The sequence below is a fragment of the Heteronotia binoei genome, chromosome 8 (genome assembly GCF_032191835.1).
Source record: "Heteronotia binoei isolate CCM8104 ecotype False Entrance Well chromosome 8, APGP_CSIRO_Hbin_v1, whole genome shotgun sequence".
NCBI lineage: Eukaryota > Metazoa > Chordata > Lepidosauria > Squamata > Gekkonidae > Heteronotia > Heteronotia binoei.
Genome location: NC_083230.1, coordinates 123,838,440 through 123,864,776, shown reverse-complemented (window position 1 = coordinate 123,864,776; position 26,337 = coordinate 123,838,440). Strand labels below are relative to the sequence as shown.

Below are 26,337 nucleotides of genomic sequence, written 5' to 3'. Positions count from 1 at the left end.
TTTTCCAAGCCCTGTTCTCTGCTGCCAAGAGGAACAGCTCCTCGCCCTTCTCCAAGGAAGAGCTTTCCAAATACTTCAAGAGGGTAATCCTGCCCCCCCCCCACCTTCAACCTCCTCTTCTTTCTCTGATGGGGCTTTTTAGCTTGGAGAAACGTCGACTGAAGGGTGACCTGATAGAGGTTTACAAGATTATGCATGGGATAGAGAAGGCAGAGAAAGAAGTCCTTTTCTCCCTTTCTCACAATATGAGAACTCGTGACCACTCACTGAAATTGCTGAGCAGTCGGGTTAGAACCGATAGAAGGAAGTCCTTCTTCACCCAAAGGGTGAGGGACACATGGAATTCACTGCCACAGGAGGTGGTGGCAGCTACATGCATGGACAGCTTCAAGAGGGGATTGGATAATCATCTGGAGCAGAGGTCCATCAGTGGCTATTAGCCACAGGGCACTGATGGAACTCTCTATCTGGGGCAAGTGATGCTCTGTATTCTTGGTGCCTGGGAGGAGGGACACAGTGAGAGGGCTTCTAGTGTCCTGGCCCCACTGGTGGACCTCCTGATGGCACCTGGGTTTTTGGACCATTGTGTGACACAGAGTGACCGTTGTGTGACACAATGGGCCATTGGCCTGATCCAACATGGCTTCTCTTATGTTCTTATATTCTCCAGACTGAACATTCCCCGAGTCCCTCAGCCCCTCCTTGTAGGGCTTGGTCTCCAGGCCCCTGATCATCTTCATCGCTCCCCTCTGCACTGGCTCCATTCGGTCTACATCCTTTTTGAAGGGAGGCCTCCACAACTGCACACAGAACTCCAGGTGCTGCCTGGTCAACAAAGCGTGCAGTGGGACTAGGACACCTTGAGATCCAGATGTTGCACTTCTGTTGATACACCCCAAGGCCGCATTAGCCTATTTTGGTTACTGCACTTTTTCTTTCTATGTAACCAGTTTTGAGATGGCAAGCATCCTCTTGCATTGTGCCAGATTGCCTCGAAATGGTTTGGAGCAGAATCTTGCAGTCCTTTGAAAGAAACTTTGGATCGGTCTTAACTGTTAGAGGCGCCAAGCTGCACAATTGATTTTTAGCAGTCAACCTTATAAACTACTGTCAAACTCACACCGCGTGCAAATAAAAAGGGAAGCCGGTCTCATAAAATGGCTTTAAGACCCACTAACGAGAACTATGAAAATCAGTGCTGAAATGGCTTCCCGAAAAAGTGAAATAAATGGTACAGAGGTGGTGGGAACCAAATTTTAGAGACCCTGCCATAGCATTAGAGAAGTGGGCAGGGAACCAACGGGACATCATTAAACCAAAAACAGGGAAGGGACCTTTCTCTGCATTAGGAACGAGAACCAGTACGCATTACTGTTTTGAGCAGGATATTTGAAGCGTTTAGATGTGAAGCTGTGTCTTATATTGAACTGGTCCACTAAAATCAGTATTGTCTACTCAGACTGGCAGCAGCTCTCCAGGGTCTCTGACAGAGATCGTTAACATACCTACTGTTGTTGTTGTTCAGTCGCACAGTCGAATCCGACTCTTTGCGACCCCACGGACAAAGTCACGCCAGGCCTTCCTGTCTTCCACCATCCTCCGAAGTCTGCTCAAATTTGTGTTTGTTACATCAGTAACGCTGTCCAGCCATCTCCTCTTTTGCCGTCCCCTTCTTCTTTTGCCTTCTGTCTTTCCCAGCATCAGGATCTTCTCCAGGGAGTGCTCCCTTCTCACTGGGTGGCCAAAGTATTGGAGCTTCAGCTTCAGCATCTGACTTGTCAGTGAACAGTCTGGATTTCCCTTAGGACTGAATGATTGGATATTCTTGCAGTCCAAGGGGCTCTCAAGAGTCTTCTCCAGGGAGTGCTCCCTTCTCATTGGTGGTCAAAGTATTGGAGCTTCAGCTTCAGCATCTGACCTTCCAGGGAACAGTCAGGGTCGATTTCCCTTAGGACTGACTGATTGGATCTTCTTGCAGCCAAAAGGACTCTCAAGATCCTTCTCCAGCACCACATCTCAAAAGCACCACACCTCAACCAGTTCCGCTGGGCCTGCAAGACCATCCTCTTCCAGCTGGCTTTTTAATGTGGAATTATTGTACCATCGTCATGGAAAACTGCGTTATATCAAGATCGTAGCACCAAATTAAATTGTGGCTTTAAATTGTTACGTTTAATTGCTGTTTTTAATGTAATTGTATATTTAATTAAGGAACATAACGTTATTATTTTATTATTGTAATGTTGTATTTTATGCTATGTAAGCCGCCCTGAGCCTGCTTCGGTGGGGAGGGCGGGATATAAATTAAAAATTATTATTATTATTATTAAAAGCATCTATTCTTCTGCGCTCAGCCTTCCTTATGGTCATACCTGCTACCTTGCCCTTTAATCTGGAGATACCAGAGATTGAACCCGGGGCCTTCTACTTGCCAAGTAGATGCCCGAGCAACTGAGCCAAAGTCACTCCCCTTCAAACCCAGGATCAAATGCTTACTCAACCTTTTTTCCTAAGAGAAGGCCTGAGACCGTGGACAGCACAGCAAACGATACTGTCCTTGACAGACCCAACAGTCCCACTCAGCATAAAAGCTTTATGTCCCCCCTCACTATATTTATATATCCATCGTTCCCTCAATGCTCCTTACGTCCCACCCCAGGTTCTGAGAGGCTGAACCAAGCTGAAGAAATTGGGTTTCCTGTTCACCTACTACAGTTTCGTGCTGGAGTGGCAGAAGTCAGTCCTATTATGAACCTCCTCTTTCAGAGAATCACAGAGTTGGAAAGGATCTCCAGGGTCATTTAGTCCAACCCCCTGCACAATGCAGGAGATTCACAAATACCCCACACACCCTCAGTGACCCCTGCTCCAGCCCCAGAAGATGGCAATAACTTTAAAAAAAACCCCTTTTGGATCCCTGGCCAAACTGGCCTGGAGAAAATTGCTGGTTAAGTGTGCGGACTCTTATCTGGGAGAACCGGGTTTGATTCCCCACTCTTCCACTTGCACCTGCTGGAATGGCCTTGGGTCAGCCAGAGCTGAGGCTCTCACAGCAACTGTCCTTGAAAGGGCAGCTGCTGTGAGAGTCTCAGCTTCACCCACCTCACAGGGTGTCTGTTGTGGGGGAAGAAAATAAAGGAGATTGTAAGCCGCTCTGAGTGTCTGATTCACAGAGAAGGAAAGGAAACGGAAACGGAAACGGAAAGGTCCTTGTGCAAGCACCAGTCGTTTCTGACTCTGGGGTAACATTTTCACAACGTTTTCATAGCAGACTTTTTATGGGGTGGTTTGCCATTGCCTTCCCCAGTCTTTTACATTTTCTCCCCAGCAAGCTGGGTACTCATTTTATCGACCTTGGAAGGATGGAAGGCTGAGTCTACCTTGGGCTGGCTACCTGAATCCAGCTCTCGCTGGGATAGAACTCAGGTCATAAGAACATAAGAGAAGCCATGTTGGATCAGGCCAATGGCCCATCCAGTCCAACACTCTGTGTCACACGGTGGCCAATATATACACACACACACAAACACACACACACACACACACATATATATACACTGTGGCTAATAGTCACTGATGGACCTCTGCTCCATATTTTTATCCAATCCCCTCTTAAAGCTGGCTATGCTTGTAGCCACCACCACCTCCTGTGGCAGTGAATTCCACAAGTTAATCACCCTTTGGGTGAAGGACTTCCTTTTATCCATTTTAACCTGACTGCTCAGCAATTTCTTTAAATGCCCACGAGTTCTTGTATTGTGAGAAAGGGAGAAAAGTACTTCTTTCTCTACTTTCTCCATCCCATGCATAATCTTGTAAACTTCTATCATGTCACCCTGCAGTCGACATTTCTCCAAGCTAAAGAGCCCCAAGCGTTTTAACCTTTCTTCATAGAGAAAGTGTTCCAATCGCTCCCCACCCCCAATCGCTCAGATATCGGCACGGAGCTCATTCCACCCCAGGCCAAGCCGGTGGCAGCTCAAACAGACTGCGGCTGAAAAGAGTGCATGGCTCCTCCCTCCCTGGCATTTCCTTCCCATCCAGGAAGTGCCGGGGAGGAAGGAGAGAGGAGCCATGCGCCCTTTTCGTCCGCGGTCTGTTTGAGCTGCCGCCAGCTTGGCCGGGCGTGGAATGAGCTCCGTGCCGATTTCTGAGCGATCGGGTTGTCAGGCAGGGCGGGGGGCTTTATGCCAGATGAAACTGACCTGCTTGCGGTGAGGAAGGGAGGGAGAAGGAGGCGCACAACCTGGGGGAGAGGCCGCGATGTGGGGGAAGGTGGGGGAGCAGCCAGGGGACTGGAGGCCCCATGGACTGGCATTGAGGTCTCCGTGGCCGGATTTTCCACCAAGAGTGAGCAGTTTTAAAGGTGAGTTGCTTTTCCTTTCTTTTCTCTTTCGTCCTTTTGTCCCTCCTTTCTTTCACTCTTTCCCTCCCTTTTCCTTTCTTCCTATTTCCTTTTTCTTTATTTTTCTTTTTTTCTATATCTGTTTCCAACCCTCCCTCTCTTCCTTCCTCCCTTCCTCTCTCTCTCTTTCTTTCTCTTTCTTTTTCTTTCTTCCTTGACATTGCTAATCTGAGTAGACCCGAGTAGTCTCCTATATCACTCTGAGTCTCTGATTCAGAGAAGAGGGCGAGGTATAAATCTGCAGTCGTCTTCTTCTTCTAAGATTAGATTTCTGTACTCCACCAACAGTGGAGGAAACTCATGCACCGCTGCAGGTATATCCGCAATTGCTGTTTTTCTTGCCGGTCTTCATACAGGATATTACTCTGTTAATCTGATTCCGGGGGGGAGCCAGTGGTGGAATTCTAGCAAGACCTCCTTTGCATATTAGGCCACACACCCCAATGTAGCCAATCTGCCAAGAGCTTACAAACAAGAGCAATCGGGTTTTTTTGGCTACTCCCAGCTGAAGGGAGGGGGGATCTGGCTGAAAACTCCCTCTGCTGACCACGTTGAAAGAGGACCGCGTGCCCTTCCAAGAGGAGGCAGCTAAGCCGCTACTAACAAGCTGCTTCAATTTGAGCTCTGAACGATGATAAGACCCCTTTGGGTCTGTCGCTTTTTATTTGTCGTTTTATTGGCTGGCAATAATAATTTTTTACGATTTTAAGTATGGTAGCGGAAAGCCAGACAATGTGCTCACTGGCTGTGACAGAGCCAGAAACGCCACATCAGACGCTGGCTGCCAGACGAACTAAACGGCTTGCCCCCCCCCCCCGGACCCCGCCAGATCCTCGAGGTCACGAGCCAAGAAGGTCCAAATGCCTCATTAAATATTGAAGCGGCACGTCAAGTTCACCCTGCTCGAGTTTTACATTACCAAATTTTGTAACGTTAACTTATCGAATTTAGCTTCCACTAGGGAAACGTAAAACCCTTGGCGTAAGCTTGACTCGACTGACTTCGGATTCCAAGTCTAATTAGTTTGCTCTTGGCTACCGGGAGCTTTGCCCCCACCCCCAAACTCTCCTTGCTTAATCTTGTTCATACAACTCTTTCCATAGGAAGCAGAACTCCACTGTGGTGTGCCCATCTCTGCAACCGAAGCCAACCTGCAAGATGCTTCCGCAGGTCGACTAACAAAGGTATGTGAAGTCACCGTAGGTGAGCAAGTCAAGGAACTGCAACTGCTTTTCCTAGAAGTAGTGGTTGAGATGTAGTGGTTAAGTGTGCAGACTCTTCACTGGGAGACCCGGGTTTGATTCCCCACTCCTCCACTTGCAGCTGCTGGAATGGCCTTGGGTCAGCCATTGCTCTCGCAGAGCTGTCCTTGAAAGAGCAGCTGCTGTGAGAGCTCTCTCCGCCTCACTCACCTCACAGGGTGTCTGTTGTGGGGGAAGAAGATAATGGAGATTGTGACTCCTCTGAGATTCAGAGCATAGGGCAGGATATAAATCCAATATCTTCTTCTAGAGAGCCAGTTTGGTGTAATGGTTAAGTGTGCGGAATCTTATCTGGGATAACCAGGTTTCATTCCCCACTCCTCACTTGCACCTGCTGGAATGGCCTTGGGTCAGCCAGAGCTCTTATCTGGGAGAACCGGGTTTGATGCCCCACTCCTCCACTTGCACCTGCTGGAATGGCCTTGGGTCAGCCAGAGCTCTCTTATCTGGGAGAACCGGGTTTGATGCCCGACTCCTCCACTTGCACCTGCTGGAATGGCCTTGGGTCAGCCAGAGCTCTCTTATCTGGGAGAACCGGGTTTGATGCCCGACTCCTCCACTTGCACCTGCTGGAATGGCCTTGGGTCAGCCAGAGCTCTCTTATCTGGGAGAACCAGGTTTGATTCCCCACTCCTCCACTTGCACCTGCTGGAATGGCCTTGGGTCAGCCAGAGCTCTCTTATCTGGGAGAACCAGGTTGGATTCCCCACTCCTCCACTTGCAGCTGCTGGAATGGCCTTGGGTCAGCCAGAGCTCTCTTATCTGGGAGAATCGGGTTTGATTCCCCACTCCTCCACTTGCACCTGCTGGAATGGCCTTGGGTCAGCCAGAGCTCTCTTATCTGGGAGAAGCGGGTTTGATTCCCCATTCCTCCACTTGCACCTGCTGGAATGGCCTTGGGTCAGCCATAGCTCTGGCAGAGGTTGTCTCAAGGCTGTTCTGCTCAAAAGCAGTTCTGGGAGAGCTCTCTCGGCCCCACCTACCTCACAGGGTGTCTGTTATGGGGAGAGGAAGAGAGAGGAGATTTGTAACCTGCTCTCTTTTAGCTAGCGAAGGGCGGAGCATAAATCCAATCTTCTCCTCCCCCTCCTTCTCCTCGTCTTCTGTCTTCTTCCCCCCACTGTGAACATCTGCCCTCCAGGAACAGCGCCTGCCCCAGACCCACAGCCTATTACTAAGCCCAAGGGGGAAATGAGCAGTGCTAACAGGAGTGGCCTGCATTTGCTTCTGTTGTTAGGTCTGGGCTGCCTTGAAATGTCTTCCTTCCCGCTTTCTAAGGCCCAAACCGGGCAACATCTGAGAACTGCTGCTCCGCGCCGATCTGTGCTTTGACGACGACAGGGACAGACAATAGTACTGACCCTTAAAAGTACCATTCCCGGCACCTGAAAAAGCGTTCCTCGCAATTAAACAAGACAACCCATGCTTCAGCGTCAAGAGCTTCAAGCGGTCCGCTAACTCATGCCATCGGCTCTGCTTCATTCACACTTTCTACCTGGATGGATTTCTCTGCCAACTGCAGGCGCCCCCCGTACACAAAGAGGACGGCAGAAAACCGCAGATGTCAAGATGCTACCGGAACAGCAGCCGGCTGCCTCGGCGCTGCAAACAATTTGCACATTTTAAGCACACAATTAATATAATTTGCAAATCATTTCCAGGAACGTGGCAGATGCTAAATTGCAGTTAATGGAGAGACTGCATTAAGACACAATCCATTCTTATTCTGAAATGGTTAAAAGGCAGGAGTTGAAAGAGCATAAATAATTCTGACTTCTTGTTTTTTAACCTGTCGTTAGTTTTGCCGCAATTTTCTCAAAATGCTTCCCTAAAACCTTGAGACTTGGATACCATTCTTTCAAAGGATTTAAGAAACACTACCCTTTGTACCCTGATGTTACTTATCTGTTTGCAAAACTGTACCCCAACCACCTGCTCTTACACGGACCACCAACTATAAAACATACACAATTAAATCACATTTTCTCTCGGCTTGGCTTCGCGAACGAAGATTTACGAAGGGTGCAATAGTCCACGTCTGCTGCAGGCTCGCTGGTGGCTGACAAGACCAATGCGGGACAGGCAGGTCCGGCCACAGTGGCTGCAGGGAAAAGTCTGATTTAGGATTGGTGCTGTAGCAGTGCGATTCTTCCTCAATCTCCTTTTGTCCTCAAGACCAGCTATGCGTGCGTTCTCAAAGGAAGAGACAGCCTGGTGGATGGTGTGTCTCCATGCTTTGCGATCTGAGGCTAGGTCAGACCACTGGTGATGGTTGATGCGACAGGCGCCAAGGGATTTCTTCAAGGAGTCCTTGTACCTCTTCTTTGGTGCCCCTCTATTTCGATGGCCGGTGGAGACTTCGCCATACAGGGCAATCTTGGGAAGGCGGTGGTTTTCCATCCTAGAAATATGCCCTGCCCAGCACAGCTGCGTCTTCAGCAGCAGCAGTGCTGAAATCACATTTTAAAACCACTAAAATCAACCCCCTTCCCAAGCACACATTATTTAAAATTTCTTTTTAAAATTTCTTTTCTTTTAAAATATATACAAAACGGACTTAAAACACGTAAAAAAGATAACAATATTGGTTAGGAAGGAGACATCATTGGAGGAATGCCAAAAAAGGCACTGGCCTCTCTGCCCTGTTGTTGGCCCTCCAGAGAAACTGGGTGGCCACTGTGTGAGACAGGAGGCTGGACTCAATAGACCATTGGTCTGATCCAACAGGGCTTTTCTGATGTTCTTAGGAAGGCCTTGGTCTCTGTGCCCTGTTGTTGGCTGTCCAGAGGAAGTGGTTGGCCACTGTGTGAGACAGGAGGCTGGACTAGATGGTCTGATCCAGCAGGGCACTTACGATGTTCTTATGAAGGCCTTGGCCTCTCTGCCCTGTTGCTGTCCGCCCCCCCAGAGGAACTGGTTGGCCACTGTGTGAGATAGGAGGCTGGACTAGATGGTCTGATCCAGCAGGGGACTTCCGATGTTCTTATGAAGGCCTTGGCCTCTCTGCCCTGTTGCTGGCTCTCCAGAGGAACTGGTTGGCCACTGTGTGAGACAGAAGGCTGGACTAGATGGTCTGATCCAGCAGGGGACTTCCGATGTTCTTATGAAGGCCTTGGCTTCTCTGCCCTGTTGCTGCCCGCCCCCCCCCCCCCCCCCGCAGAGGAACTGGTTGGCCACTGTGTGAGACAGGAAGCTGGACTATATGGTCTGATCCAGCAGGACACTTACGATGTTCTTATGAAGGCCTTGCCCTCTCTGCCCTGTTGCTGCCCGCCCCCCCAGAGGAACTGGTTGGCCACTGTGTGAGATAGAAGGCTGGACTAGATGGTCTGATCCAGCAGGGCACTTCTGATGTTCTTATGAAGGCTTTGGCCTCTCTGCCCTGTTGCTGCCCCCCCCCCCCAGAGGAACTGGTTGGCCACTGTGTGAGACAGGAGGCTGGATTAGATGACCACTGGTCTGATGGCTCTTCTTACATTTTTAGAACAAAGCAATGAAGTCTTCACCTGCTGATAGAAATGGCAACAGAAGGGCACAGACGAATCTGCCTGGTTAGAGAGTTCCAGAGAAGGGCCTCTCCTTGGTTGCCACTCACCTAATGTCAGAAGACTAGACACCTGAAGCAGAGCCTCCAAAGAGGACCACAGTGGTCAGGTGGGTTCTTTCCTAACATTGACGGAGTTTGTACAGATACCATCAACCCACCGAATTTTAACAATAAGGATTACTGAAATCTTGGGATCTGTTCCACTTTTATGTAAGCCACGCAAGCCTTGGCTTGAACTTGAGTCAGAAAGGTAGTGGAGTATTAAAAGGGCACCAAAAAGGGCTATCTAAAACCAGGGGTGGAATTCTAGCAAGAGCTCCTTTGCATATTAGGCCACAACCCCTGGTGTAGCCAATTCTCCAAGAGATTACAAAAAAAAGCTCTGTAAACTTGTGGAGGATTGGCTACATCAGGGGGTGTGGCTCGATATGCAAAGGAGCTCCTGCTAGAATTCCACCGCTGCCTAAAACCCTTTCCCCAGTTATCTTCCCAGCGTCATGCTTACCTGGGCTGGTTTTCCTGGGCAAGGTTCTCTCCCCTCTGGTAGCCATTGTCTGCCACCTGGGTGGTAGATCTCTTAACAATTTGCTTCAGCTCCTGCTCCAGACGATCCTGGATGGCCTTCACAGTCTCGGGAACCTTCTTCAGCTTAGCCAGGCCTTTGATGAGAATGCCCATGAAGACAGAGCTGTTCTCCTCGGGATCCAGCTCCAGGTCTTCCTTGATTTCTATCAGACTGACATCCTTCCCTGGAGAAGACCGAGAAGCAAAACGAGAAGAAGACGACATTGGATTTATATTCTGCCCTCCACTCAAGAGTCTCAGAGCGGTTCACTATCTCCTTTACCTTCCTCCCCCACAACAGACACCCTGTGAGTTAGGTGGGGCGGAGAGGGCTCTCCTAGAAGCTGCCCTTTCAAGGAGAACTCTTGAGAGAGCTATAGCTGACCCAAGGCCATTCCAGCAGCTGCAAATGGAGGAGTGGGGAATCAAACCTGGTTCTCCCAATATAAGAATCCACGCACTTAACCACCACACCAAACAAACAGAAATCAAAAAGCTGGGAACCAAATTAGAGTCCTGAAGGCACACCCGGTGAATTTTTTCATTTCTGTTCATTGAGTGACGGACATTGACACCACATTACAATCTGCTTTTGGAATAGATCCAGAAGGGAGCATAATATAGGGAGAAGGAAGCAGATGACAGCCAGTTGCTTGGGGGCCTGATAAGAACCCTCCAGGGGCCTGATTCGGCCCCCGAACTGCATGTTTGACACCCCTGGCTTAGAGAGAGTATTGGCCTTGTGTCACTTTAATGACTAGCGACTTTTTATTCCAGGATACGCATTCATGGATTACAATTAACGGACAATTTTCTCCACACGCTCTCCCAAATTGGGCAGTCCGTCCCATTCACTATCCCGACGGCCAAACCACTGGCACGACGCAATGTCCTAAAACGGAAGCGAGGGTATCGCGTCTGACCAAGTTGCGCCCCTTTATGTCAGAAACTGCCCTTCAAGAACCCATAACCTCAGGAACACCCTCCAGGGCCTTGTTCTTTTTTCCCCCCAATCGTGCGGGTGATCAAATTTTTGCTACTATTTATCAGAGTGTATTTCACGAGCTGTCCGCTTTTTACGGGCCGCTAGTAAAAATTTTATGTAGTACTCTACATAATTTATGCCTTCCCCGATTATGCCCCTGCTTCCACCGGCTTTTTAAAAAAAAAAAAAAGTCCAAAGGACAGAGGTTCACGGGGCCCCTTCGGTCTCGTTCGAGAGTTCTCGAAACCCCCTCGCCAGCATAATTTCCGTTGGTAAACACTCCCACCTGCACCCCGGAGCACCAGTAATAAAGCACCGAGGGGCGGGAGTGCTCGAAAGGCTATCAAGAACCTTATGGCCCTGATCTTTGACAATGGTTAATTCTTAAAGAAACTATATATGGATTACAGTTTTTTTAAAAAAATGGGACTATTGGATTATAACTTTTTCGTTTCTTTGTGAATAAACAAGAAGGACTATCGTGAAGATGGACTATAATAAGAGCTTTTGGTATTTTTTTCTCTGGTTTTTTTTTATGAAGAAAGATTCTTTAATAGATAGAGTTTATTACCTTATAACAAATTAAATAAAAAATAGTAATAGGGAGTTGTTTATTAAGGGGGTTGGCACTGCCGGGGGTCATCAAAAGGGGGGTGGGTTGGAGAAAATGTTATAAAAGTGTATTAACTTTTAATAACAAATGATAATATGATATTACAATATATTACATTATAATAAATTGTTTTAAAACCAAGAACCTTCTGGGCCTGCCCCTCGATAAAGGAGGCTATAAAAGGACCGGTCGTCTGCATTCCTTGTACACAAACTTTGGGAAAATTTGCATTCTAGGGTAAGAGAATCTGAAGCAGTTGTGCATCAGATCATCATAGAATCATAGAGTCGGAAGGGCCCTCCAGGGTCATCTAGTCCAACCCCCTGCACAGGGCAGGAAACTCACAAATTTCTGTTGTTGTTCAGTCGCACAGTCGAGTCCGACTCTTTGCGACCCCATAGAGACAAACTCAAGCCAGGCTCTCCTATTTTCTACCATCCTCTGAAAACTCACAAAAACTCACAATACTCCAACAATCTGTGTCACAAAAGAACATAAGAGAAGCCATGTTGGATCAGGCCAATGGCCCATCCAGTCCAACACTCTGTGTCACAAAAGAACATAAGAGAAGCCATACTGGATCAGGCCAATGGCCCATCCAGTCCAACACTCTGTGTCACAAAAGAACATAAGAGAAGCCATGTTGGATCAGGCCACTGGCCCATCCAGTCCAACACTCTGTGTCACAAAAGAACATAAGAGAAGCCATGTTGGATCAGGCCAATGGCCCATCCAGTCCAACACTCTGTTTCACACAGTGACCAAATTACACACACACACACACAATGGCTAATAGTCACTAAGGGACCTCTACACCATATTTTTATCCAATCCCCTCTTGAAGCCGGCTATGCTTGTAGCCGCCACTATCTCCTGTGGCACCTTCTCAAAAGCCCCTTTGACAACACTGAGGGGGGGAGAGGCAAAGAGAGGCAAAACTTGGTGACAATGCCAGCAGCAGCTCCTTGCTTGCAAAGAACCAGGCAAGTTGGGCAAAGAGTGGCTCAGTTGCAACTCAGCGTGCAGGCTATGAGGGCTGCAAGTGGGGGGGAACCATGGGGAAAAGCCGGCCTGGGGCCCCTAAAGGCACGGGGGCCCATAGGCTAGTGCCTACTTGGCCTAATTGTTAATCCGGCCCTGTATTCACATATCTGGAAGAACACTGAAGAAAGGAGCAGGTCTCCATATGCAAGTGCCGACGAATTCACACAGTATCAACTAGGTTGCTGCGACTTTAAGCGCCTTCAGCTTTTTCTAGTCAAGTGTTTAGAGATTTTTACTCAATTAGTGCATATTTCTGCTGAAGAACTTGTAAAACTTTGGATATGTGTCCTTTTTTTATGTAATCGTGCTGAAATCTCTGATACGCTTGGGAGATGCGTTTTGATAAATTGTGGAAATTTTGTATAATAATTTCAGCTGTGTGCTTTTTTTGCCTCCGGTAGCTTCTGAGATCTGACAAGATCAAGCTAGCCTAGGGTTGCCAAGCCCAATTCAAGAAATAGCTGGGGACTTCGGGGGCAGAGCCAGGAGACTTTGGGGGTGGAGCCAGAAGACACTGGGGGTGGAGCCAGGAGCAAGGGTGTGACAAGCATAATTGAACTCCAAGGGAGTTCTGGCCATCACATTTAAAGGGACAGCACACCTTTTGAAAGGCCTTCCTTCCACAGGAAATAATAGGATAGGGGCACCTTCTTTTGGGGCTCATAGAATTGGACCCCCTGGTCCAATCGTTTTGACATTTGGGGGGTATTTTGGGGAGAGGCACTAGATGCTATACTGAAAATTTGGTGCCTCTATGTAAAAAAATAGCCCCCCCCCCAGAGCCCTCGATACCCACAGATCAATTCCCCATTTTTGAATCGTTCTCCATAAGGAATAATTGCCCGGTAGACATTCCCCCTCCCCGCCATTTTCTGATGACCCTAAGGTGGGGGGGCCTCCAAACCTGGGGACTGGCAACCCTCTCTCTCTCACACACACGCACACACACACACTTACTGGGTCTGGTTCCTCCACAACAACATCTGAAAAGAACAGGGGCTACGCTGCTCTCTCTCTCTCTCTCTCTCTCACACACACACTGACGCACACAAACTCTTAGTTCCTCTGAAACGAAAGCAAAACTAACGGAGGGACTGCGTTGCTGACCCTTCCCATGAAGTACTTCCTGCTCAGCTTTAAAGGCACAGAGACACGCAATTTGAAACAGACCTGTTTGCAGGTTTCTAAACCTGCCCAAGATCTAGAGCTGCCTGGTGGCTGTGGGGGTGGGGTTTTCCCCCGCAGGCCAGTTGCTGGGGGCGGGGAGAAGCCTGTAAAACTGGGGAATCCCCCGCTGGGACCTGGAGATTGGGAAGCCTAAACTAGCCAGAGTTGAGAACAAGTAGCCATGTGCTGACAAAAGGAACTCATCCCATATCCCTCAACCTTAAGCCACCTAGTATTACACCCCACCCCTGCCCTGAGACGGAAACCTCCCTTCCCTTTGAGTCAAGACCTTCCAGGCTTGAGAAAGCCATTTGTGGACTTTGTAGACTCTTCTTATTTTGATGCTCACCACTGGAGTTCCCCGGAGTGCCGAACTGAGAGGAGTCTAGGAACTTGCGAGGAGTAGACAAGTTAGTCACATCGAGAAGAGGCACGGGAGAGCTGTCCTTCACGAGCGAACTGCAAAGCAGAGAAATCAAAGACAACCTGAAGCCACAGTAAGATTTAAGAAGTTCCTGCAGCCACCGCCAAAGGAGAGGAGGTGCAAAGGAGAAGAGGACAGCCCTTTGGAACAAAAAAGGTACATCATCTATGAAGAAGAAGACGACGACGACATTGGATTTATATTCTGCCCTCCACTCAGAGTGGCTCACAATCTCCTTTATCTCCCTCCCCCACAACAGACACCCTGTGAGGTGGATGGGGCTGAGAGGACTCTCACAGCAGCTGCCCTTTCAAAGACAACCTTTGCCAGAGCTATGGCTGACCCAAGGCCATACCAGCAGGTGCAAGTGGAGGAGTGGGGAATCCAACCCAGTTCTCCCAGATAAGAGAGCTATGGCTGACCCAAGGCCATTCCAGCAGGTCCAAGTGGAGGAGTGGGGAATCAAACCCGGTTCTCCCAGATAAGAGAGCTCTGGCTGACCCAAGGCCATTCCAGCAGCTGCAAGTGGAGGAGTGGGGAATCAAACCCGGTTCTCCCAGATAAGAGAGCTCTGGCTGACCCAAGGCCATTCCAGCAGCTGCAAGTGGAGGAGTGGGGAATCAAACCAGGTTCACCCAGATAAGAGAGCTATGGCTGACCCAAGGCCATGCCAGCAGGTGCGAGTGGAAGAGTGAGGAATCAAACCCGGTTCTCCCAGATAAGAGTCTGCACACTTAACCACTACACCAAACTGGCTCTCTATGAAATGGCTCTTTTGTATTGTGACGGTCAAGTCCAAGCAGAATGTGATCTATTACCAAGGATACATAAAACAGATTCCAGAAGCAGCACTGTTTTCCAGCCACCAACCTCCATTCTTTAGTTGTCAAACGGGGCATCGCTGCCTTCTCCAGATAGAAAAAAAGTCTCGATTCTGTCTGGTCTATAACCATGAAATTGATACCGGGGCCAGGAAAAGGGAAGCAAACACAGTGGCAAAGCCCAAGTCTTAGATGTGTGAGACCCTGAATTCAATCCCAACTATCTCAATTGGCGAGGCCGGAAAAATTTGGGTTGACGGAACACCACTGTGATATACAACAAGCAAGATACTGGGACCAAAATATTTCAAGGCTGACCTCCTTCCATTATGAAACTACCCATTTCCCTAGGTCATCTTTCCCTCCGCATATATGAATCCAGGCAACTTCACACAAACAAAAAAAGAGCATCGACTACCGTTCGATTGGTCTTCACGGACCATTCTAAGAGCTTCCCAAAACACATCCCAGGAAAGATTTCTTTGAACCGCCTTTCAGTCATCTTACACTGACCTGATTCTCCCTTTTTCCTTGCTCCGTTGTCCAACCCGGCTGGTAGACTTGATGTAAAGATGGCGGTGCAGTTCGTCTATGAGGACCGAGTGCATGTTCATCTTCTTACTGTGGAGTTCCAGCCTCAGATCGCTCAGTCCCTCCACTTGAAGAAGGGGCCCCTCCAGGGAATCTACTGCTGACACCTGGGGGGGGGGGGGAGAGAATGCATGGCATGTTACAACTTGGTTTCGAAACGCTTACCGTGTACTCTGCTCAGCATCAGTTTTCGCCTTGGTTTCATTTAAATATTACTAGCACCCATGAAGATAAATGGCATTTTGCGGTGGGATGGAGCAAAAAAGAAAGCAACAGAAGAAGAAAGTATGATGGAAGGAGCTGTAGCAAACAAAGAACGTACGTCTTTTTGCACATACTTGGGATTTGTTTCCATAGGAAATGAGGACTAAAAGGAGGAGGAGGAGGAGGAGAAGGAAGGAGGGATGAGGAGAAGAAGAAGAACAGAGGTCCATCAGTGGCTATTAGCCACTGTGTGACACAGAGTGTTGGACTGGATGGGCCACAGGCCTGATCCAACATGGCTTCTCTTATGTTCTTCTGTGACACAGAGTGTTGGACTGGATGGGCCATTGGCCTGATCCAACATGGCTTCTCTTATGTTCTTATATGACACAGAGTGCTGGACTGGATGGGCCACTGGCCTGATCCAACAGGGCTTCTCTTATGTTCTTATATGACACAGAGTGCTGGACTGGATGGGCCACAGGCCTGATCCAACATGGCTTCTCTTATGTTCTTATGTGACACAGAGTGTTGGACTGGATGGGCCATTGGCCTGATCCAACATGGCTTCTCTTATGTTCTTATGTGACACAGAGTGTTGGACTGGATGGGCCATTGGCCTGATCCAACATGACTTCTCTTACGGTCTTACGTGACACAGAGTGTTGGACTGGATGGGCCATTGGCCTGATCCAACATGGCTTCTCTTATGTTCTTATATGACACAGAGTGTTGGACTGGATGGGCCATTGGCCTGACCCAACATGGCTTCTGTGACGGAACCGGCCCGATTCTGCCTTCAGACCCGGTCCCGTCAACTCCCTATTGAGTCGCCAACTCCTGGAGGGAGCTATTTCTCCTCCTGCCCCTTGGGCTCGCTGCCACCACCTGCTCAGTCTAGGGGTTCAGATTGAGAGGAACAGGACTCCCAATCCCCCTCTCCAGCTATGAGGCCGGGCCTCAAAGTCCTTTGCCACCCTGTACTTGGGTATCACAGAGACCTCAGCACTTCTTTGGGGAACCCCTGGAGGATTGGCACCTTATCCAACTGCATGCCTTCCCCCTTGCCCGGGGCCCCCTTTATAAAACAGCGTGGTCTAAGGCGGTTGGGGATCTATGTGGTACAGAGATGGACTGCCAGCATTTAAAACAGTAAAAATATTTAATTAAAAGAGAAAAAGAAAATAAAAGAAGAACAAAACAAAAACAGTTGCATGTAAGCACAGCACAGCACCCGCACAGCAAACAGCATGACAAAGAAAATGTGTTATAAACGCATCCTACTGTCCCTGATCTAAACACACCCTGCCTTTTGGGATGACTTACTTGGTCTTACTGCCTGGAGGCCTCATTTTCCTGACTAGGCCGCATGCACAGGCAGGAGCCCCCACACTGGCAACCTCTTCCTTCGAGCTGCAGCTGAGAACTGGTCTCTCTTCCTGCCTAACACATGCCAAGAACAAAAGAACTTCCTGCCTCTCTAGGAGGCTTTTCCCCTAGAGTTGTTGGTTTGGCTCTGGAAGGGAGGGGGAGTGAGGGGAAGGCTAGGCCCAAGCCTGCTTAGGAGTTTCATGTTTTCCCTCCCAATGAAGCACCAACATTGACTAAAATGGCGTTTCTCCACAGCTTCTCTTATGTTCTTACGTGACACAGAGTGTTGGACTGGATGGGCCAGTGGCCTGATCCAACATGGCTTTTCTTATGTTCTTATGTGACACAGAGTGTTGGACTGGATGGGCCATTGGCCTGATCCAACATGACTTCTCTTATGTTCTTATATGACACAGAGTGTTGGACTGGATGGGGCACTGGCCTGATCCAACATGGCTCCTCTTATGTTCTTAAGAGGCTATTGTGGTTGTTTTATACCCTGCTTTTCTCTACGTTCCTCTTCTCACAACATGCACCTTGTGAAGCAGGTGGGGCTTAGAGAGTTCGGAGAGAACTGTGACTGGCCGACAGTCACCCAGCAGGCTTCATGTGGAGGAATGGGGAATCGACACATGAGAGTCTGCCGCTCTTAACTACTATACCACAATGCCTCTCCACCAAAGGCTTCCCAGCAAACGTGGAGTTTGAGAAGGGATTCTAAATTTACTTGCCACTACATGACCCTACCTTGGACCTGTTCTTCGCAGACATCATACCAAATAGTAACACCTGAAGCCGCTAGCCAATCGGGACTAGAAAGGATCAGTGGGAGGTTAGTTCACTAGCTCTAATTCACCCAGATTTCTGCACCTCTCCGAAGCCAAGGGAAGGCTTGGCTTTATTAGCACAAATTAGTACATAAAGCAACACAATCATTTTACATCTGACACAGTATTAAAGGTGTCCTTCAACGAGACACGGTTTAATAAAACCAAACGGCTGATGAACGCTTCGGAGATTCCGTTTAATTTTATCAGATCCCCCCACCCTCGCCGCCATTCTCCTGCAGTGTCAAAAATGCTTCCTCGGAAAGCAATTAAAACAAAAGTGACTGGCAATGAAAAAAAGAAAAGAAATACTCATTTTGTAAGAGTTTGGCATGCATGCCCTGCGAAGCACAAGTGGCAAGCAAAGGGCATAAAGAGCCAGAAGTAAATTAAACGATACTTCACTTAACTATCCGAGGCGTCATTAGCATGAGCAACGAACTTCATTCTGACACACGGTTTTAAGTTCACTACAGATTGCTGGTTCTCGGTGTGGTAGAGACACATGCCACAGTCTGGACCAGGCGTGGCCAAACTTGCTTAACGTAAGAGCCATATGATGATATCGGATTTATATCCCGCCCTCCACTCCGAATCTCAAGTATCTCGGAGCGGCTCACAATCTCCTTTACCTTCCCCCCGCACAACAGACACCCTGTGAGGTGGGTGGGGCTTAGAGGACTCTCACAGCAGCTGCCCTTTCAAGGACAACTCTTGCAAGAGCTATGGCTGACCCAAGGCCATGCCAGCAGCTGCAAGTGGAGGAGTGGGGAATCAAACCTGGTTCTCCCAGATAAGAGAGCTCTGGCTGAACCAAGGCCATTCCAGCAGCTGCAAGTGGAGGAGTGGGGAATCAAACCCGGTTCTTCCAGATAAGAGAGCTATGGCCGACCCAAGGCCATTCCAGCAGCTGCAAGTGGAGGAGTGGGGAATCAAACCCGGTTCTCCCAGATCAGAGAGCTCTGGCTGACCCAAGGCCATTCCAGCAGCTGCAAGTGGAGGAGTGAGAAATCAAACCCGGTTCTCCCAGATAAGAGAGCTCTTGCTGACCCAAGGCCATTCCAGCAGCTGCAAGTGGAGGAGTGGGGAATCAAACCTGGTTCTCCCAGATAAGAGCCCGCACACTTAACCACTACACCAAACTGGCTCTCATAAAAAGGAAGGAAGGAAGGAAGGAAGGAAGGAAGGAAGGAAGGAAGGAAGGAAGGAAGGAAGGAAGGAAGGAAGGAAGGAAGGAAGGAAGGAAGGAAGGAAGGAAGGAAGGAAGGAAGGAAGGAAGGAAGGAAGGAAGGAAGGAAGGAAGGAAGGAAGGAAGGAATCCGTCTCTCATAAACAGGAAGGAAGGAAGGAAAATAGATGGGGGGAGGAAGGAAGGATAATAGATGGGGGGAGGAAGGAGGGAGATGTGGAAAGAAAGCAACTTTGACTTTAAATGCATTCTCCAAGCTATCAGCTGGCTTGGCTTGGAGAAGTGATTTAAAGAATTAAATGCCTTCTCCAAGATGGCCAACAGGGTGGTAGGGGCTTTGAGAGCCACACAAAATGTGTGAAAGAGCCACCTTTGCTCTACCACTGAGCCACCATCCCTCCCCTTTCTCACTTGCGGGCATTAAAAAACTTATCTTTCTGCAGTCAGAAAGGAAGCAGTGCTGCATTAAATTCACAGGCTTTATCTTACCTTCTAGGCCTATATTACTTGGGGGGGGGGGAGAGCAGAACCAGAAAGGAAATAGGGCAGCGTGGCCAACTTAAGTAGGAGATATGCAGAATGGGAGAGCAAGGCGCGGGGTATGCCAGCAATCCTCCCGTTTGGTTCAATGGAACTGACCCCAAGGAACCACGGGAACAGGCCATGGATTTTTAAAAAGATTGGCACTGGTGAGTTCAGAAAGCGTCCGAACCAAGGAGGAAAGAGCGGCCCGCCTGCCTTCAAAAGAAGCGGTATTGAAATTCCGTGCCCATATTCCATTTTTCACTCGCGTCGCACGGATTTCGAACCCCGCTCGGCGTCCCTGTTTTCAAAAGAACCAGCTATACAAAAAAGGCAAAAAAACTATTACATCAACATAACACTCTCAAGCGAGCCTAGAGAAAAAAAAGCAAACAGGAGAGTCCATCATTTACTGGAGTATTAAAAGGGAGGGGGTGGGAAGAGAAGAGAATAGGGGCTACGGGACTTTAATTTTCTTCTCTGGTGCAAAACGCAGCCATCTTTTTCTAAAAATATTGCCTCGGTGACACTTCATATTTGTAGAGACGCGTGTCGGGGAGTTATGGCCTTGGTAACACCGGCTTTCGGAGTGATTGAATTCTAGAGGTAAACGGCGTTGCCGAGATGCCACGTTGCAGCGCCTTAAAATCCATGGTTATGCTCCGACGAGCCCGACTTGAAACCAACTTTTCCTTCCCTGTATTTCATTCTCCATTACTGTCCATTACCAAGACACTTAGCTCTAAAGCAAAGCAATTCTAAGCAAGGGAAAACATTTATTGGCCAAAGAGAGGCCGGGCCCTCTTCGGCGATGGAGAGCATCAGGGTTTAAGTGCGCCGGTTTAGAACAGCCTTTAAACACCTGCAATATTTACACTCATGCGCTCACAAAAGCCATAAAAGGGCTTCCCAGAGCTATTCTTCCTAACTGATGCGTTCGGAAACGGTGGTCACTTATTTTTTGTGCATATCTATCAAAAAAAATCGCACAAGAGCCCCGTGGCTCAGAGTGGTAAAGCTGCAGTACTGCAGTCCAAGCCCTGCTCATGAGCTGAGTTCGATCCTGGAGGAAGCTGGGTTCAGGTAGCCTGCTCAGGGTTGACTCAGCTGCTGCTGTGAGAGCCCTTTCAGCCCCACCCACCTCACAGGATGTCTGTTGTGGGGGGAGAAGATATAGGAAATTGTAAGCTGCTCTGAGTCTGTGATGCAGAGAGAAGAAGAAGATATTGGATTTATATCCCGCCCTCCACTCCGAAGAGTCTCAGAGCGGCTCACAATCTCCTTTCCCTTCCTCCCCCACAACAGACACCCTGTGAGGTAGATGAAGATATTGGATTTATATCCTGCCCTCCACTCCGAAGAGTCTCAGAGTGGTCACAATCTCCTTTACCTTCCTCCCCCACAACAGACACCCTGTGAGGTAGATGAAGATATTGGATTTATAGCCCACTCTCCACTCCGAAGAGTCTCAGAGCGGCTCACAATCTCCTTTCCCTTCCTCCCCCACAACAGACACCCTGTGAGGTAGATGAAGATATTGGATTTATATCCCGCCCTCCACTCCGAAAAGTCTCAGAGCGGCTCACAATCTCCTTTACCTTCCTCCCCCACAACAGACACCCTGTGAGGTGGGTGGGGCTGGAGAGGGCTCTCACAGCAGCTGCCCTTTCAAGGACAACCTCTGCCAGAGCTCTGGCTGACCCAAGGCCATTCCTGCAGCTGCAAGTGGAGGAGTGGGGGAATCCAACCCGGTTCTCCCAGATAAGAGTCCGGACACTTAACCACTACACCAAACTGGCAGGGTATAAATCTGCAGTCTTCTTCTTCTTCTTCCATCCTTCCGAGGTCGATCAAATGAGTACCCAGCTTGCTGGGAGGAAAGTGTAGATGACTGGGGAAGGCAATTGCAAACGACCCCATAAAAAATCTGCCATAAAAACGTGAAAGCAACATTACCCCAGAGTCGGAAATGACCGATGCTTGCACAAGGGATCACCTTTACCTTTCATCAAAAAAACCAGAAAGCAACTAAACGAACCTTTTTGAGTCTGCGGGAACCTCTGGGATTCTGACACAGGGCAGTGGACACAATCACAAGATGGCCGCCACAGGAGGACCACAAAATGCCTGAGGGTGAGGCTATACGTGACTTTGATAGTAACATTTTGACATTTCAGGATAGCTCTGCAAGAGCCATGGCTAACCAAGGCCATTCCAGCAGCTGCAAGTGAAAGAGCGGGGAATCAAACCCGGTTCTCCCAGATAAGAGTCCGCACACTTAACCGCTATACCAAACTGGCTCTCAACACTGGTTGGTGTGCTGTAGGCTGATCCTGCATTAAGGAGGGGAGTGGACTACATGGCCTGTATGGCCCTTTCCAACTCTATGATTCTATGACCACAGAGATCAGTTCCCATGGAGAAAAATGGATGCTTTGGAGGGTGGACTCTATGGCATTGTACTTCGCTGACGTTCCTGTCCTCTCAAGGCTCCATCCCCAAACCTCCAGAAGTTTCTCAACCCATCAGGGTATGTCCACTCCCCCATACCCTGATGGTGACCATGGAGAACAGGGCAACCCTAAACACAGAAAGAGGAACTGCTCCACTCCTCCATTTACAGCTGCTGGAATGGCCTTGAGTTAGCCATAGCTCTCGCAGGAGTTGTCCTTAAAAGGGCAGCTGCTGTGAGAGCTCTCTCAGCCCCACCCACCTCACAGGGTGTCTGTTGTGCGGGGAGAAGATAATAGGAGATTGCAAACTGCTTTGAGTCTCTGATCCAGGGAGAAGGGCAGGGAATAAATCTGCAGTCTTCTTCTTCTACCTGCTGCCTCCTCCTCTTAAGAACATAAGAGAACATAAGAGAAGCCAAGTTGGATCAGGCCAACAGCCCATCCAGTCCAACACTCTGTGTCACATAAGAACATAAGAGAAGCCATCTTGGATCAGGCCAACAGCCCATCCAGTCCAACACTCTGTGTCACATAAGAACAGAAGAGAAGCCATGTTGGATCAGGCCAACGGCCCATTCAGTCCAACACTCTGTGTCACATAAGAACAGAAGAGAAGCCAAGTTGGATCAGGCCAATGGCTCATCCAGTCCAACACTCTGTGTCACATAAGAACATAAGAGAAGCCATGTTGGATCAAGCCAGTGGCCCCTCCAGCCCAACACTCTGTGACACAGAAGAACGTAAGAGAAGCCATGTTGGATCAGGTCAATGGCCCACCCAGCCCAACACTCTGTGTCACACAGTGGCCAAAAAAACCGAAGTGCCATCAGGAGGTCCACCAGGAGGTCCACTCTTCAACTATAAGGAATAAGCCACACATTTCTTCCTTGAGTTTGTATGGCTTTCTCACCCCACCTTCTTCTGAAGGTTTTGAAGGACCCATCTACTTGACTTGCTTGCAATTCTCAGCATGCGCCCTTTAAGAAGCGCTTGAAGATGCACAGATGGGCCCTACAAAGGAATGCTCATTAATATCCAGCCATGGATATGCAAATAAGCTTCTATCAGAACAGACCCTTAGGTAATTGAACATACCCGGCAGTACACGAGAGCTTCGATCGCCTCCAACACATGCGTCCTGAATTTCGCCTACAGTGGGTTATTGATGTGAAATATCTTGAACTTGAGTATTTCCCCCATCAGAGAAAACAGTTGCAGTGTCCCAGGTCAACAACGCTAAGAGCCAGCTGGCCAGCTAAGATAACTGCAAAGGGGGTAGCTTTGTTAATCTGATGCAACAAAACTCCAATGGCACCCTGAAGTCCAACGTTTATTTCAAACGTTTATTTTGTACTCCACTTATGAAGTGACTTCCAGTCACCTTCCCTTCCTCTCCCCGCAACAGGCCTCTTGTGAGGCTGCTGGGGCTGAGAGAGCTCAGAGAGAACTGTGACTTGCCCAGGGTCCCCCAGAGGCTTCATGTAGAGGAATGGGGACTCAAACTCAGTTCTCCAGATCAGAGTCTGCTGCTCTTAACCACTACACCATGCTGGCTAACCTACCTTACGGGGGGAAGAGGAGAAGAAGGAGGTTTCTATATCTCACTTTTCTCTCCCTTAAGGTGTCTCAAAGCAACTTACCATCGCTTTTCCCTTCTTCTCCCCTCAACAGGCACCTGGAACTGAGGGGTTCTAGGAGAACTGTGACTGGCCCAAGGTCACCCAGCAAGTTTCACATGGAGGAGGAGTAGGGAACCATAGGGTTGCCAAGTCCAATTCAAGAAATATCTGGGGACTTTGGAGGTGGAGCCAGGAGACCTTGGGAGTGGAGCCAGGAGTAAGGGTGTGACAAGCATCATTGAACTCCAAAGGGGAGTTCCGGCCATCACATTTTAAGGCACCGCACAACTTTGAAATGCCTTCCCTCCACTGGAAATAATGAAGGATAGGGGCAGCTTCTTTGAGGGCTCATAGAACAGGACCCCCTTGGTCCAATCCTTTTGAAACTGGGGGTGGGGGGTGTTTTAAGGAGAGGCACCAAATGCTATGCTGAAAATTTGGTGCCTCTATCTCAAAAAACAGGCTATTAATCTTCAAGGTGCTCCTGCAATTTTGTTTTATCCAGGTGAGAGAAACCTACTGGACAAAACCCTGGACACATTAAGCAATACCTTGGTCACGAATACATACATTTTAAGTACAGTCAGGGTCTACCGCTCTTGTTTTCAACAGAGGGCTGCAAATTCCAACCACTGCATGGATTATCCCACAAATCGGGGCATAGTGCTAGAGTAGGAAAGCCGCCTCAGAGCATTTCAGGTGTAGCAGCACAGCAGCTACTCCACAGAACAACCGGCCACGTTGTGTAACCAGTCTACAGATGGCTGCTTTCGCATCCTTAAGCTTTGCCTTCTCTAAACTGGAGAGCCAGTTTGGGGTATTGGTTAAGTGTGCGGACTCTTATCTGGGAGAACCGGGTTTGATTCCCCACTCCTCCACTTGCACCTGCTAGCATGGCCTTGGGTCAGCCAGAGCTCTCTTATCTGGGAGAACCGGGTTTGATTCCCCCCTCCTCCACTTGCACCTGCTGGGATGGCCTTGGGTCAGCCATAGCTCTGGCAGAGGTTGTCCTTGAAAGGGCAGCTGCTGTGAGAGCCCTCTCCAGCCCCACCCACCTCACAGGGTGTCTGTTGTGGGGGAGGAAGGTAAAGGAGATTGTGAGTCGCTCTGAGACTCTTTGGAGTGGAGGGCGGGATATAAATCCAATATCTTCATCTACCTCACAGGGTGTCTGTTGTGGGGGAGGAAGGTAAAGGAGATTGTGAGCCGCTCTGAGACTCTTTGGAGTGGAGGGCGGGATAGAAATCCAATATCTTCTTCTTCTTCTCATGTTGCAAAGAATAAGCAGATGTGAGTACAATACAAGCTATCACTCATTCAAGAGCTAAGGAGGGATCCAGAACTTTTTTAGCAAGAGACAGTGGTTACAGAGTGGAGAGGCCTAGGCTCAAATCCTCACAACCTCCCAGGAGACTCATGGGGCGACCTTGGGTCAGTCACTGTCTCTCAATTTACCTCACTGGACCACTGTGAGGATAAAATGGGAAGAACACAAAACAATGTACTCCGCCCTGAAATCCTGACTGAAAACGGTCGTGATCCAGTTATATTGCAGAGTCTCATCATAAGAACGTAACATAAGAACATAAGAGAAGCCATGTTGGATCAGGCCAATGGCCCATCCAGTCCAACACTCTGAGTCACACAGTGGCCAAAAAAATTATATATATGTATACACACACATACATATATATACATACACACACACACACATATATATACACATACATATATATATACACACTGTAGCTAATAGCCACTGATGGACCTCTGCTCCATATTTTTATCTAACCCCCTCTTGAAGCTGGCTATGCTTGTAGCCGCCACCACCTCCTGTGGCAGTGAATTCCACATGTTAATCACCCTTTGGGTGAAGAAGGACTTCCTTTTATCTGTTCTAATCCGATTGCTCAGCAATTTCATTGAGTATCCACGAGTTCTCATATTGTGAGAAAGGGAGAAAAGTACTTCTTTCTCTACTTTCTCCATCCCATGCATAATCTTGTAAACCTCTCTCATGTCACCCCGCAGTCGAAGTTTTTCCAAGCTAAAGAGCCCCAAGCGTTTTAACCTTTCATAATAGGGAAACTATTCGCCAATTCAAGGTCAAACTAACTTTTAACAAGTTTGAATGTTTAACAAGTATGAATGTGAGAGGGGCAAGAAAAATCTCTACATTAAGCAGAAGAAAGAGAGCAGAGCCTTTTGTGGGACTCTGAAATGAGAGAATCTGTTTCCCAACTCGCATGCCTTCGCAGCCTTAAATGCCACATCCAGAGTACTGTTACCACATTAGGACAATTCATTATCTCCATTTTGAAGAGGCAGAAAGTTTTCCACAGGAGAACTTCCTAGGAAGAGGGGAGACAGTGTTGCATCCTACTCCTGTCCCAAAAACCCAAAACTGCATTAACACCCTCTCTCTCTCGGCTTGGCTTCGCGAACGAAGATTTAAGAAGGCTGCTGCAGGCTCGCTGGTGGCTGACAAGACCAATGCGGACAGGCAGGTCCGGCCACAGTGGCTGCAGGGAAAAGTCTGATTTAGGGTTGGTGCTGTAGCAGTGCGATTCTTCCTCAATCTCCTTTTGTCCTCAAGACCAGCTATGTGTGCGTTCTCAAAAGAAGAGACAGCCTGGTGGATGGTGTGCCTCCATGCTTTGCGATCTGAGGCTAGGTCAGACCACTGGTGATGGTTGATGCGACAGGTGCCAAGGGATTTCTTCAAGGAG

The 26,337-nt window shown here is 48.7% G+C and overlaps 1 protein-coding gene across 1 annotated transcript in view; it reads right to left on the bottom strand.

The window, feature by feature from the left end:
- The window catches only part of EXOC4 (exocyst complex component 4), a 794,454-nt gene that overhangs the window by 650,983 nt on the left and 117,134 nt on the right, over positions 1-26,337 (bottom strand). Inside the window, exons 4-6 of the mRNA XM_060246011.1 lie at positions 15,346-15,530; positions 13,937-14,046; positions 9,720-9,963 (exon numbers count right to left, since the gene is read on the bottom strand). Of these exons, the coding sequence (XP_060101994.1) occupies positions 9,720-9,963; positions 13,937-14,046; positions 15,346-15,530 (539 nt within the window). The remainder of the gene's footprint in view (positions 1-9,719; positions 9,964-13,936; positions 14,047-15,345; positions 15,531-26,337) is intronic.